Here is a 13423-nt window from a genome sequence, read left to right as displayed (position 1 = left end):
TTCTAACCCATTCACAATTTCTGTCGCAAGATTGACTGAGCCGTATACAGAGGTATCATCAAATTCGCTCATACGGCTATTCGAAACTATGACGGATAATAAAAAAAAACTGTTGTTTTAATACTTTGCTTGTATTTCCTAAAATCAAGTTACTAATTTGTTTTTCAGAGCCTGTAACCGTGTTTATTTATGGTAAAATTATAAATACCTTGGTGAAATCCAAATCCAGTGTTAAAGGTCACTTATATGACGTTTGCCCAGACAGTTGTAGAATTGTGCGCATCAGACGTTATGCAACAGCTATGCAACAGCAATGTGTTAAATTCCACGAAAAGTAATATAAGACTAGCATTGAATTGATAAAAAATCCCCAAAGGGATCATAAATTCGATCTTGCAAACATATTGGGCGACCTTTGAACCAAAAACCTTCTTCATTACAGTATTAGCAGTTTAAATTCAGACAAGGAAAACTTATTTTCAGATAAACCTAATAATGTTTTCAGATGAACAAAAATATATTTCAGACAGAAGTAAAAAAATGATTCATACTAACGTAATATATATATAACAAATAAAATAAAAAAAAATCCAGGCAAAGGCTATCAAAGGATGTATCCTATGAATTTTACAGTTTTCATATTCTGCATTGATAGTTCATAATGTATTCAAAGGTGTATTTTTATGAGCTCTTTTTACACAAATCCTCAGTTAATACGTTATAACAGTAAAAAAGGGGGAGAAACGGAATTTCAATTACTTTAGATGACGTTGACTTTGAGCATTATAATGTAACTTGATTTAATTGACAATACATCAAACAGTGCTTCTTTCACAAAAAAAAAAAATATGAGACCTCGTATTTACCCAGTTACAGAAGATTTTATAAATGCCAAAATAACAGCTAAACTTGCTAAGATGGGGGACGAAACGAGTACCGGCACAATGAATCAACCTGCTGGTGGAAACAGAGGTAAAAATGCACTGTATATGTTCAGGAATATAGCCAAACATAATAACTCATAAAATAAATCAGGCCTAAAGAGAAAGGAAACATTTGAAGCGAAAAAAGAAAAGAGTGTGGCTAAAAGAAACAGGACCACTGCGTCTTCAAGCTCATCGACCCTGATTTGCAAGTCTTGTGATACAAGTGGTCATTCTTCTGCGAGAAGTAAATTGTGCCCTAACCATAACTATACCTTACAAGAATTGATCGAAAAGGATCTTGGTGCTAAAAATCAAAGATATACTATATCTCTTCCATTAAAGGGCTTTTTAAATGAAACAGATGATGATGATGACCGATTACAGAAGGCCGTAAACAAGATCCAGGATCTATCTAGTTTCTTACGTCTTGTTTTGTTTAAAGCTCAAATCTTTGTCAATGACTACATTTTACAATACCCCAATAATTTGTCCAATGAATTTTTTCAGCAAAATTTCTGGTATTCATTGTGTAGAGTGGTTTGTAAACAGCTGTCGATCAAAGACTTTCAGTTAAAGTATGCCAAAATTCACCACTTGGAAGACGTATGGATGGAGCTTAATAATCTAGAGGGAGTAAACTTAAACGTGGAAAAAGATGGGCTGAAAAATTATGGTCAAGTGCTTGCAACTGCATGTGAAACTACTGCTACGTGTTATAATAACTATTACATTGAGAATTTTCAGAACATTATCTGCAACTATTTCATTTATATGATTTGTAAAGAATTTCCTGTGAGTTACTATCAGGAAGCGCTAACTTACAAGTTATTAACAAACTTAACTTAGGACGTTAAAAAATCTGTCATAAGGAAACTTGTATATGAACATGTTTTAGATCAAGTACTATCATCTGATCCTGTTACCGTTCTAAATGATGATATCCTCCCACCATTAAGCCAAGAAACAAAAAATGGTTTACAGGCATTTATAAACCCTTTAATTGTGGAGCTCAAGAACCGCTTGCCATCGTTCACAATTACAAAGGCAACTCAGAATACTGCCCCTTTTGGTATTTTACCGGCATTAAGACACATTCTATCCAAGTATGAATCAATCATTGCGGAAAATTCTACTTTACAGAAGCATGACTCAGAACCAGGAAGACCTCAAGATACGGTTCAATCTGATGAGAAAAAGAAGAAAGATGATAAAGCAAAGTATTTCGTACTGCCGAGAATATTTAGCCTGTTTCCCAATCCAGGTTTGCAGTGGCGCTTTATCAAAATCGATAGTCAAAACGTTACTGGTATATTCCCTGGCTCAAAGTTAAAGAAAGAAAAGGACGAGACTTTATTTAGCTTCACACAAAGGTATTTTTATGATTGTTTTAACTTTGCCAAGCTAAAAATTAGAAGGTACATACGAAAGAAAGAGTATTGAGAACCTTCTTCATACAATATTAATGATAAACATTTTGTCTATTATTATTAGCCTTAAAGATCTGAAGGAGCTGCCTGCAACCAACGGCAAGATGTTTTTGAACGGGATGTACACCGATGGTTATACTTGCCGCTTACTATTCTGTCGTCGTACTGAACCATTTTCGTCAACTAAAAGCATTGCCCTAGAACTCGATGACTTTAACACTGACGAGGTAAATACTTATTTTAGGCCATGTACTGTTGATCCCGGAAGGAAGGATGTGTTTGTATCCTACCATGGAGACAATGATGTGAGACGTCTTTCTTCAAAAGAATACTACAATATGGGCGGTGTTACGCAAAGGCATAAACAGGAACAAGAACTCAAGAAAAGCTTGGGAATTGATCAAATTGAGACCAATATCCCCTCACCTAAAACCGCGTCTCATGATACCTATATACTGTACATTACGTATATTCTCCAACATATTGATACACTTTTTAATTTCTACGGGTTTAGAACTACCAATAGTAGATGGTGTAATTATATCGCATCACAAAAGAGTATAGAGGACGCCGTTAATATCCTTTTAAATGGATCAACAAAGTACAACAAGAAAAGAAGGAAAACTAAGAAGAAGAGTAAAAAGCGAAGGAGATCTAAAATAGTTGACTCTTTAAAATCTAAACCGAAAATTATCAAAAGGTAAGCGTACTAACAAACCATGATATGACTGTATTTTAATAATGAAACTTGCATGAAGAGAACATAAAGAGAAATTCGAAGAAGGGGATCGTAATAAAATGCCTTTAATCATCTTTGGCGATGGACTCAAGAACAAAAGCCAAACAAAGTTTAAGGGTTTGCGCTCCGGTGTAACGGACAAGCTTTATCGACAATTGAAAAGAAGAGAGAAGCTTGGAGAGTTACTTCTTGTTGATATTAACGAGTTTAAAACATCAAAGGTTAGTATATTAATGTATATCAATACCTTCGACTAAAGTAATAGTTTTATAGACATGCAATTCTTGTTTTAGTAATGATTTAAAAAACATGAGGTGCGGTACTGACGAAAAATCCTCACACATCCATCAAATATTGATTTGTAAACGATGCAATATTTTTTGGAATCGTGATGTGATGGCTGCGAAAAATATGCTTGCTATATCTCAATCCATTTGGGATGGCCAAGGCCGACCAACTGTCTTTAAAAGACTAAACGCCACCTCCAATGTGGTTACCTCGTCTCACTCAAGTGAGGAGAAGGTTTAAAGATTTTACAGGTAAACCTTATAGTAACTTATCAAATCATCCTAAAACTAAATTTCATTTGTCTGCTTTTTTATTTATTTTGTCCAAAAAAGGTAAATCAATGTCTGAAAGTAAATTTTGATTCGTCTGAAAAAAAATTAACATTTTCTGAATTTAAAGTGTGAAAACTGTATTCGATAGATTAAGTTCGGGTTAAGTGTGGTTGTCATTTAAAAGGTTGTAGCATGTGGGTCCTATTGATTTTAACTATAAGATGCGCTGACTGCTTCAATTCTTTAACCCTGAAAACACCGTCAATTGTTTCATTGATTCTTATTCAACTTTACATTGCCTTCCAATAGTCACACAAAGTAGAAAATGGTCTGTTATATTTACCTTCGCTCGAGGCAAAAGAAGAAACACAGCACATAATAATACACAAGGAGACTGAAAAGACTTGCAATCAAATACATTTGACAGATAACAATGAAACTTACAATAGATTCACCTCTGAAATCTGCAGAAAATAGTCCTGTACACTGGGTTATTTTAAACAACAATAGGCGAAGTACTCAAAAACGCCATTTAATAAAGTGCCTATATTTTAAGCCTAAAACATGCCATATCTGGTGTCATTAACGCAGGTGTCCGGCATTACGTGCTCGACAGAATACACTTTGAAGACGTCGTGAATTATAATCCATAATTAACAGAGTGACTGTCTAAAGGGCTAGAAAACACCAATCCTTTTTCACGCGATTCCAAAAACGATGCATTTTATATCTCATTTTTTCTTTCCATGGATCTCAGTAGTTTACTCAACAGTCAAAAGGAAACGAATCTGTCTTTGAAAGACATACTCGAATTACTTTCCAACCCGGATAGTGCAGTTATTATTGAAAAAGTTCGAACAAGCACCGCCTTCATCTACCCAAACCAAAAAGCGGAATCGTTTCTATTTTTTGACAGATTCATTCAACTATTGCTTTCGATTGATCTTGAAGACGATCCATTTAGCTCTCAGTATACCAAATCCATCTTTATCGATGCCTTTCGGAAATGTGTGAATGGATTGTTGCAGCAGCATGGCAATAGCTGGTTGATCGAGTTTCCTTACGCTATCACTGCCAAAACCTGGGTAGCCTTACGTAAACAATCCGATGTTACGATTCTAGTTTGTCTCTACGGTCTTGTGCTCACAGCTGGTACCGCTGCTCCGTCCATAGAGTGGGTTGAAGCCATGATGCAGTTCATACAATGCAATTATGTGGGTATCATCACCCATCTTTGGCTGACCTGTTGTTGTACCTTGGAAGAAAATGAACGAGTGAATGGAGATCTTGCTCAAGAATTATTTTTGCACACCTTGGACAACAGAATTAAGCATGAACCTGCATATACAATTGATGTCGCAAAGAAATTATTTACAATTTTGAAGGCAAAGGATACGCAGTACCTAGCGACACATGTAGATCAATTTTTGGGCAATGCACTAGCCAGACCTGAATTCACAAAAGACGCATTTACCGTCGGTTATTTGGGATTGGAGAATGGCTGCAAAATGCAGACGAATCAGTATCCATATATCGCAAAGATTTATATGGAACATCAAACGCAGACAGGTAAAGTAATCAACAAGATGATATGTTTAAACCTCTAAAATTATACGTTTCGTAGCTGATCTGATGGAAACGGGTAACCCCTTATTGAATAAGGAGTTGTTGGAATCATGGACAGCCGATAAATACTCTCAAGCCCAATCGATACGAAAGGGCACTTTATTTTGGATTCAAAAGATGACTACAATGACACCATCCACCTTTGATATGTATCTAGAAAAAGCAATCAAACAACATTATCCAGCAGATAGAAAGACTGTGCTGGATTTATTATTAGCAGATTGGACCGCGAGGGATAGATTTCATCGTCATTTGAATTTTGTCGCTGATATAATCATGTCGTTATTATCGAAAAAGTCCTATAATAAGCGATCAGCACCATATTATGCATTTGTACACTTATTCAATATACCAGATGAACACCATCAACAAGATACAGAGGCAGCAGATGCGTCATACTATGAAACAAAATCAGGCGCTTTTATTGATCTATCACAATTTAGCAACTGCTCGGATCAAGTATTAATGAATGGATGTTGTCGTTTATTACAAAGAATGACAAGGGGTGATGCGACCCAACATGTGAAGGATTGGGTAGGTGATTGCCTTCAAAATGCCAACTCGGACATTGTGCAATACTATGTTGGTTGGTTAGCACAGGGGCTAAATACAGAGCTCGAGTCTAAAACAACATCTAGTTGCTTTGCTCCATTTTTAAAAGTAGCATTATCCTCGTGCGTTTCCTTTTCTACGTATGTTGTGCCCACCTTATTACAAACGTTTTCTCTCACAAGTCTACAATGGCTTTTGAAGCAAGGTGATCATGCAAACACGATACTGATTCATTATTTTGATGATGGACCTCAGGTTTCAAAATATATGATGGTGCAAGGTCTTTTCATGACAAAACCAAAAAAATTCATCGACCTGCTGTTGACTCATTTTCGAGAAATCATGCCTGGCCAAGATCCCAAAGCCCCTCGCTCGCGAGCTTGGTTTAAAAACCATTTCCTGGGTGTGATTTTATCTTTGGTAGGAGAGGATACAACTGGGCAAGGTGTAGCTTGTTGTATTTTTCGTCAATTGTTCAAGACGCGCGACGACTTCGAATGGTACTTTGCGACACCTCTTGTGCCTGTTGCGAAGAGAATCAATTTCAAGCCTTTAGATCTATCAAATTCGCACGATATTTATTCCGTCAAGTATAGTGGTTTAGCGGCCATGCTACAAGAAATGGTGAGATTAGGAGATACAGATAAAAAGGAAAGGTTGATTAAGGTGTGGTTTGATCTCTGGACGAGTGGATCTAAATTCACTGTCCCCGTGAGTTGGGTACTACAGTGTGCTGGATTATACGACCAAGCACCCGTCTTGGTTAAACAAATGATTAAAAGATTTGTCAATATCGGATTGGATCAGCAACAAGAGCAGGAGCAGGATATTATGAGAATGGCACCCGAAAGAAAGTTCTTAGACCGTATTATGGATTTAGTACTACTATCAGACACACCCGAACCGGATAGTCTGTTTGAGCTGGTCTTGAACGTGTCGCAATCGCAAAACACCTTTGAAGAAATCAATTGGGCCATTATCAATATATTAGTGGAACTATCCGAAGAGATTGAGGTAGAAATGTCTTTGACAGCTGCGCCAGAGCGTCCACCTGTAAAGCCTATATCGAAAAGGGATCGAAGACGTGGCAACAAAAAACAAAAGAATCTTTCGGCCAGAAAACTTCGAGACGCCATGAAAAAACATGAGGAAGAATTGGAAAAGTTCTTGCAGGAAACCAAAAACAATGCCATTAAAGCGCTTACCACACTTGTTCAACGAGTTTTCAATTTCCTGTTACGGTTATTGAATAATGCCACATTAGCAGATGATGCAGCAAATGCTAGTTTATCATTTAAGCAAGATATTCAACACAAATTAACCATTATACCCTTGTTTTACGAACCTTTATCGAAATTAGCTCGTCTTATTCGTGAACCAGAAGATTTACAAGAAGATATCCAAACAACCATAGATTTAAGTGTGGATTACTTGAAGAAACAGCCAGATACACATCTTTACGAGACATCCCAAAAAATTCTTGGTCTTTAATAAATATTTTATTACTATTACACACTGTTGTACTTCGGTAAAAAGTGAAATGTGTAGTAAAAATAGACTTTAAGAGAGAATAGATTTACAGAAAAAAATAGATAAAAAAAAACAAAGAGAATACAATTATAAGTCTTGTCGATTTATTTGTATAAAAATTGATTAAGAGCTAACTAGACGGGCAGGTTTGCCCTGATATTTATAGAAGATTGAAGATATTGTGGCTTGTATTTTTGACAGCTCAGATCCATCGTAGTTTTATATGATGGACCATTCATTTGGTTTATTGAAGATCGTAAGATAGCTGTCCTTGATTTAATATTGTTCCTTAAATTCTCTGATCTCTCATTGGTCGGAGCCTAGAGTTGTGTTGTAACGAAGAAATTTCCATAAAGCCGGGTTACTTATTCCCGATCTTTTATCCGTGAAACATCTTTCCTTTTGTAGACAGTAGCATTTATTATGTGGTTTTAGCACAAAATGAAAAAAAAACAGAAATCTAAAAGAAAAAAAAAACTAAAAATTGACCTCTTGGTCGGCAAAGGATAATTAAATTACAATATTATTCACATGTTCTGTGATGACTAGCACTAATAAGTTGTTTAGGTAGGAAAGTTTATAATTGTCTGTTTATTAATCAGAGGTGGATGCTAAGATCATCCTTTTATTCGAGGTATATTTTAAGTTTCTCATATCCAGCAATATGCTCTCCCTTTATCTTCAGAATAGTCCTTTTTTCGAAGGTCGAAGGGATGGTGGGTATCTTGACTTTTTCCGGAATTCAAATTGTTTCTTGCCAAAGAAACTTCAACCTCTTTGTTTTCTTGCGACGATTTTTTGATCTTGTTTAAGGTCAAAAAATCAATACCACACTTTATGAAACAAAGTTAATAGGCGAAGCACAAAGACACTTTTCTATTACCTCGAACGTCTAAAGTAATTTTAAGACGTTATGGAAGTTTTATCATCAACTTAGGTTGGAATATTTGCTGAGAAGATAAATTCATCGGGTGAACGCGCGAGGAAACTTGCTAGATCGACCAAAGCCTGATCTTATCCCCTGCATAATATTTGTTTTTTTAGAAACGTATCTTAAAAATATGGTTAATGACACTCACCTAAAACTTGTACAAAGTACAGTAACATTGTAGAGAAAGTCTCTAAAGAACCGTAAGGAAACATATACCCTATCCTTTGTAACATGGACAGGATACCAAAGCCAGCTTTCCCATGGTCTTTGGTAAGTCTGCCCTGACTTTCTTCTTCAATGCCGCCAGAAATCTTGAGAAGAGAAAGCTCAACGGGCTATATGTCAATATAGGATGTGTAAAACCTGACAGCATTGTAGCTGAGGTTCTTTAGCATATCGTCACTTTGTCTTGCTATTTCGTCGTTTCACAATTTCTATCACTTCCTTTCATTAGGTACTGTTTTTCATGAATATCTAAAAAACGGAAAGAAGATGGAAGGAAAAGTGTGCGAAAGAGTTTATTTATAGACTGGTAAACAAGATAGATTATGTCAGGATGAAGTTTTTATGTCGTCTTTACTTACAAGCATATTTTCTTTCTTTTGTATAAATAAATATAGTGAAAGGTTAGTTATTAAGGGGTCTTAGAAGTGAAAAATTCAAATGTTCCAACTTTTTGGGAACAATTTTTCAGCCAATAGGATCAAGTTCCGGCAGTTTCTTAATTATGCATTTTTTTCAATTTTTGCTGGAGCTATCCGTTGTAAGCATTGTAAAGGAAAAAAAACAATCAGATGACTCTAAAAAAAGATGTAGTAGCTGATTCTTTCTTCTGGTCTTTCTTTTGGTAGAGGAGAGTATTTTACTAGACCTACAGGATGATAATTTCGGGTTGTGTCATAACACTCAAAAATAAGGCAAACAAACACTTGAGGACTTACCAAATAAAAATGTTAATAAGCGTGCCATTGAGTGCTTGGATGATGGTTTAGATTCTGTAAATTCATACATATAATCAAATACATGGCTAATGAATGATCATCGTCCACGGCAGTCACCTCTCTATAAGCCTCATCGTCGCTATCACCAAACCTACCTCACAAACAGATTCATTCTCCTCGATAATTATTATAAACCATCTACTTTTGAAGAATATTTAATGGGTCGATCCATACAAACAGGACAAAGCACTAACAGCGAAGAAGATGAAAATGCAATCATTTTTTTTTAAAGAATGTGGATAAGGGTTGTCTTGTTAAATAATGCTAATGATAACTGAGGTAACAGAATTAAAGTCGAAATAAAACAAAAATGCAAAATATAAAATAAAATTGATTTAAACGGAAGGTTACCCTCCTGCTCTTTATTAAGATTGATAAATATTATTTCTATTTAGATATGTACATAGTTGGTATTAAGTGTTGTGTGGGTGTATGTGTGCTTAACGGAGAAGGGTTGTTTAAAAGACACATTCAGGATCATGCAATCGTAAAAGGTTGGATTCATCCACCTTAGCTTCATGATTAAATACGACCTCATCAGATAAACCCGAAGCCGTCATCAAGTTGGCAGCAACACCTTCCAAGCCCTTATTTTCATGCTTCAAAACATTGATAGCATGTCCTACAATAAGTAATCCAGGTGGCCTACTTCCACCGCAACTTTCCAGAACTTGCACAATATTCGAGAGGTTACCCCAGATTACACGTTGGTCTTTACAGCTTGCTCTTTCTACAATAGCACAAGGGATGTCTTCTGGGTATTGTTGTGTCGCCATTAAGTCCTTTGTCAATGCCTCCAAACGATGAATAGCCATCAAAAAGACATCCGTACGATGTTTATCAAATGTAGGTAAAGGAGCAGAAGAATTGCTAGCGCCAGTGCCGGTTGTGACCAAAAACTGAGACGCAACACCACGATGGGTTAAGGGAATACCTGCCAACAGACCTGCAGCGACAGTAGAAGAAATACCGGGAATAACACGAGGCACAATCCCATGCTTACGGAAAAACAAGACTTCCTCTCCACCACGCCCGAATAAATAAGGATCGCCTTGCTTGAGACGAACCACTTTTTTACCTTGTTTAATGGCCTTCAATGCCATTTCGTTAAACTCGATTTGAGCAGCATCAGCGTTACCGGGAAATTTACGAGCAATTTTCAGTTCACATTCAACAAGAGCGACAACTTCTGCAGGGACAATCTTATCCGACAAGACCAAGTCAGCCTCTTTGATAGCCTTGTAAGCAGCCATGGTCAATAAATCAGGATCACCTGTACCCGAACCGACCAGCACAATACTTCCCCAGTGATTGACTTTATCGCTTGTAAGTTGTTGTGTTTTAGGAGCTGTAGATGATTCCAAGCTTTCATAACCTTCATCATGATGATACGACTCTAATAACTCTTCCATGTCCCGATCCGATAATTGGGCTAATCTTTCCATACTCCAGTATTCACAAATTTGAGCCAACCATTTCATACGTCTGGAGCTGGAGGCGGAGCTTGGATCCGAAGCACGCACCTTTTTCCTTAAAACACCTACACGATTAATAGCATCGCCTAATCTTGCGGGTAGGCTTGAAGTGATGTGACGACGAATACGGTTGGATAATTTGGATGCTTGTCCATTAGTGGAAACGGCAATTTGAAGTGACTGATCTCTGAAAGTAGAAGTCATAAAGAAGTCACAAAGATCACTGTGATCAGCTACGTTGACAGGAATGGCGTGCTGACGGAAGCTGTTTACAATGGATTGAATCTCTGGTGAAGCTTGACAAATGAAGCCTAAACTGAATTGGTATCTTTCCAGAATGACAGGATTGAATTCGGGTGTTAATAAGGTGACTTGATTATTTTCGACTCGGTATTGAAGTTCAGAACACATGTATTCAGGGTTGGAAACAAGGTATACTTTGGCGTCTGCTTCAAGGCATGATAAAACTCGACTTGCTGCAATGGAGTTATCGCCAATGACGAGAATGTTCTTGTGCTGACTTTGGAATGCCAACATGAGTGAAGCACCCCCTTGAGGTACAGGTACTCTAGGCTGGATAGACATTATTTTAAAATAAGGAAGAAAGGGTGGGGGATAGAGTAAATATAATGTAAGATTTATACTCTTTTTGAAAGGAGGCACAAACAGGGAAAGTAAAAAAAAAAAAAAAGGTTCAATTATACCCAGCATACATGAAAAAAATGCGGCAAATCAGAATTATTAGCGATGTTGCAACTTGTATGCCCAATCACAATCTATATTATGATTGGTTGCGAATTACGCAAATCTATGGCGTGCCCAAAATCGAAATGACACATCTTTTTTTTTTTTTTTTTTTTTTTCTGTGATAGTACTGGACAGTCATCTATGAGGAAGAAATTGTAAAGTTTTATTATGTTTATATATGGCGACGAAAGGGGTTACGAGTGTTGTTTTTAAGCAGCTGCATTTTGAACATGAAAATCAAAATTTAGTAGCTGTTTAAGTAGCAATATGTATGGAACCAAAAAGATCCAGATCTGTGCTAAATCCATGACAGAATTGTTACGAAGCTTGATAGGTACATCTATGGTTCTGTCTTGGGTATCGGGGAATACGCCATACTTGTAAAAATGGCCCATCAATTCATCTTTTTCTACCCATCTTTGATGGACCCATTGATTAAACTCCTCTCCGTTACCTCTTGGGATGGTGGCAATTTTAAAACGACGCACATGAACATGCACCTGTTTTGGGAAATGCTTGAAAAAAAAGATACTTTGGATGGTGTACACTTGTTCTGGTATATCATTGGCTCCTACACCGGAATATCCAATGGTAAAATCATACATGTACTCTACGCTGTCATCCAGTGTTGTTGTACACAGTCTTAACCCTGTTGAACGTGGTAATAATGTATATCTATTATCCTTCTGTAAACATGTATTATGGTTAGTGAACGGGATTAATATCTATGTGATCTGTGTACTTGCCATATTACTTGCTTCAGCAAATTCCTTTGATCTTTTACGAGTACATGGTGATACAACTAATTCATAGTAATTAGAGCTCCATTACTCACAAATCTTCAAGAGGAAATGTAACTTTTACCTGTGCCTTCGGGGAATAAAACAAGCCACATTGGTTGATCACTCTTTTTTGACCGTTCCAAATTACCTACAATGGTATCATGATCCAAGGCCAATTTTCTTTTCAAAAAAATAAAATCAAAAAACCGCATGCCCTAAAAAAACATGAATTATTAAGTTCCTAATTTCATTGTTTGTTTATTTGTAATTACCCTAAATAACAAAAAAGACAATCAGTTTTTCAGGTACACAACAACCATAGTCATAATTGTAACTTACAATCCATAAACAGGCAAATTCTTTAAACTGTGCTTCAATATAATTTTCACAACACCGTGAGCGCCTGCCAAATGAGCGATACACCAAATATAAATCCAGTCAGCATAAATCTATAAATATGTTTTTAACACACACACTAAAAAAGAAACGCGCTTATTTTTAGTACCTGGTGGTTTGCAGTGACGATGATTCTTTTGGGAAAAGTCAAGTTTGTAATATCACCATCCTTTATAATCTCATCCAGACTACCGCAACTTTCATCAAATGTCATGACGATATTTGCTGGCGCAAACCATTGTACCAGAGCCACCAGACTTTGAGACCACATACGCATCGTGTATGAAATAAATTGGCGGTACTTTTTAAACGAAAATGGGTAAATAAATAACGAAAAGAGTTGCGTAAACACGACGCAGGTTGACTGAAAAAACAAGCCAAAGTTGACAAACAGTATTTGAAGAATTGTCTTTGGTGACCACCATGTCGCTGAAGCTGGCGGCGGAATGGGCAGAGATGTTGAAGAGATTGCCGTTGCCATGACGTAGAGAATAACAACAGAAAAGAAATAAAAAGAAGAAAATGAGAAGAGAGAGGGGCTATAATAATTTTATTTGTTGAGTTTTTTTTGTTTTCAAAGAGGGGTTGCTGATGAATTTATTTAATGCCATGCAAATCTGGAAATTAAACTGCATTTATTTATTTTTTATACCCAGTGAGATTCCTCGTGACAATTACCAACTGGCATCATTTCCAATTGCTTCTGCCCAATATATCGACGCTTATTATAT

At 36.5% G+C, this 13423-nt stretch overlaps 5 protein-coding genes across 5 annotated transcripts; 2 read left to right on the top strand and 3 right to left on the bottom strand.

Moving 5' to 3' along the window:
* Positions 1–848: 848 nt before the first annotated feature.
* Positions 849–4129, top strand: EV154DRAFT_590927 (uncharacterized protein; the record flags this gene model as incomplete). The annotated part of the gene is made up of 6 exons (XM_051606889.1): positions 849–972; positions 1036–1718; positions 1773–2341; positions 2418–3053; positions 3112–3313; positions 3962–4129. 6 exons carry the CDS (start codon positions 849–851, stop codon positions 4127–4129), a joined length of 2382 nt encoding a protein of 793 aa, XP_051462719.1.
* A 246-nt stretch (positions 4130–4375) lies between these two features.
* Positions 4376–7360, top strand: EV154DRAFT_492975 (uncharacterized protein). Its single transcript, XM_051599742.1, has 2 exons — positions 4376–5221; positions 5277–7360. The coding sequence occupies exons 1-2, from the start codon at positions 4399–4401 to the stop codon at positions 7319–7321; spliced, it is 2868 nt and encodes a 955-aa protein (XP_051462718.1). The 5' UTR covers positions 4376–4398; the 3' UTR covers positions 7322–7360.
* Positions 7361–8434: 1074 nt separating this feature from the next.
* Positions 8435–8620, bottom strand: EV154DRAFT_389809 (uncharacterized protein; the record flags this gene model as incomplete). Its single annotated transcript, XM_051595099.1, has 1 exon — positions 8435–8620. A coding segment is annotated over one exon (186 nt), but the record flags the coding sequence as incomplete, so codon positions are not given.
* Positions 8621–9622: 1002 nt separating this feature from the next.
* Positions 9623–11428, bottom strand: EV154DRAFT_492974 (tetrapyrrole methylase). Its single transcript, XM_051599741.1, has one exon. The coding sequence runs from the start codon at positions 11350–11352 to the stop codon at positions 9751–9753; it is 1602 nt and encodes a 533-aa protein (XP_051462716.1). The 5' UTR covers positions 11353–11428; the 3' UTR covers positions 9623–9750.
* A 215-nt stretch (positions 11429–11643) lies between these two features.
* EV154DRAFT_492970 (acyltransferase-domain-containing protein) lies at positions 11644–13297 on the bottom strand. Its single transcript, XM_051599740.1, has 5 exons — positions 12802–13297; positions 12636–12745; positions 12379–12512; positions 12261–12316; positions 11644–12200 (listed from the first exon to the last, which is right to left on the bottom strand). Exons 1-5 carry the CDS (start codon positions 13171–13173, stop codon positions 11724–11726), a joined length of 1149 nt encoding a protein of 382 aa, XP_051462715.1. The 5' UTR covers positions 13174–13297; the 3' UTR covers positions 11644–11723.
* Between the last annotated feature and the right edge of the window lie 126 nt (positions 13298–13423).

The sequence above is a fragment of the Mucor mucedo genome (assembly GCF_025094135.1).
Source record: "Mucor mucedo strain NRRL 3635 chromosome Unknown EV154scaffold_6, whole genome shotgun sequence".
Classification (NCBI taxonomy): domain Eukaryota; kingdom Fungi; phylum Mucoromycota; class Mucoromycetes; order Mucorales; family Mucoraceae; genus Mucor; species Mucor mucedo.
Note: the sequence above shows the minus strand (reverse complement) of the source record. Positions and strands in the feature narration are given on the sequence as shown.

Bases quoted from the DNA above. Each gene is read 5' to 3' on its own strand.
- EV154DRAFT_492975 (XM_051599742.1), top strand. From the start codon at position 4,399: ATGGATCTCAGTAGTTTACTCAACAGTCAAAAGGAAACGAATCTGTCT. The intron at 5,222-5,276 runs GTAAAGTAATCA...TACGTTTCGTAG, and splicing joins GGAACATCAAACGCAGACAG to CTGATCTGATGGAAACGGGT.
- EV154DRAFT_492974 (XM_051599741.1), bottom strand. From the start codon at position 11,352: ATGTCTATCCAGCCTAGAGTACCTGTACCTCAAGGGGGTGCTTCACTC.
- EV154DRAFT_492970 (XM_051599740.1), bottom strand. From the start codon at position 13,173: ATGGCAACGGCAATCTCTTCAACATCTCTGCCCATTCCGCCGCCAGCT. The intron at 12,317-12,378 runs GTAAAAGTTACA...ACTATGAATTAG, and splicing joins TTTATTCCCCGAAGGCACAG to TTGTATCACCATGTACTCGT. The intron at 12,201-12,260 runs GCAAGTACACAG...ACATGTTTACAG, and splicing joins TTGCTGAAGCAAGTAATATG to AAGGATAATAGATATACATT.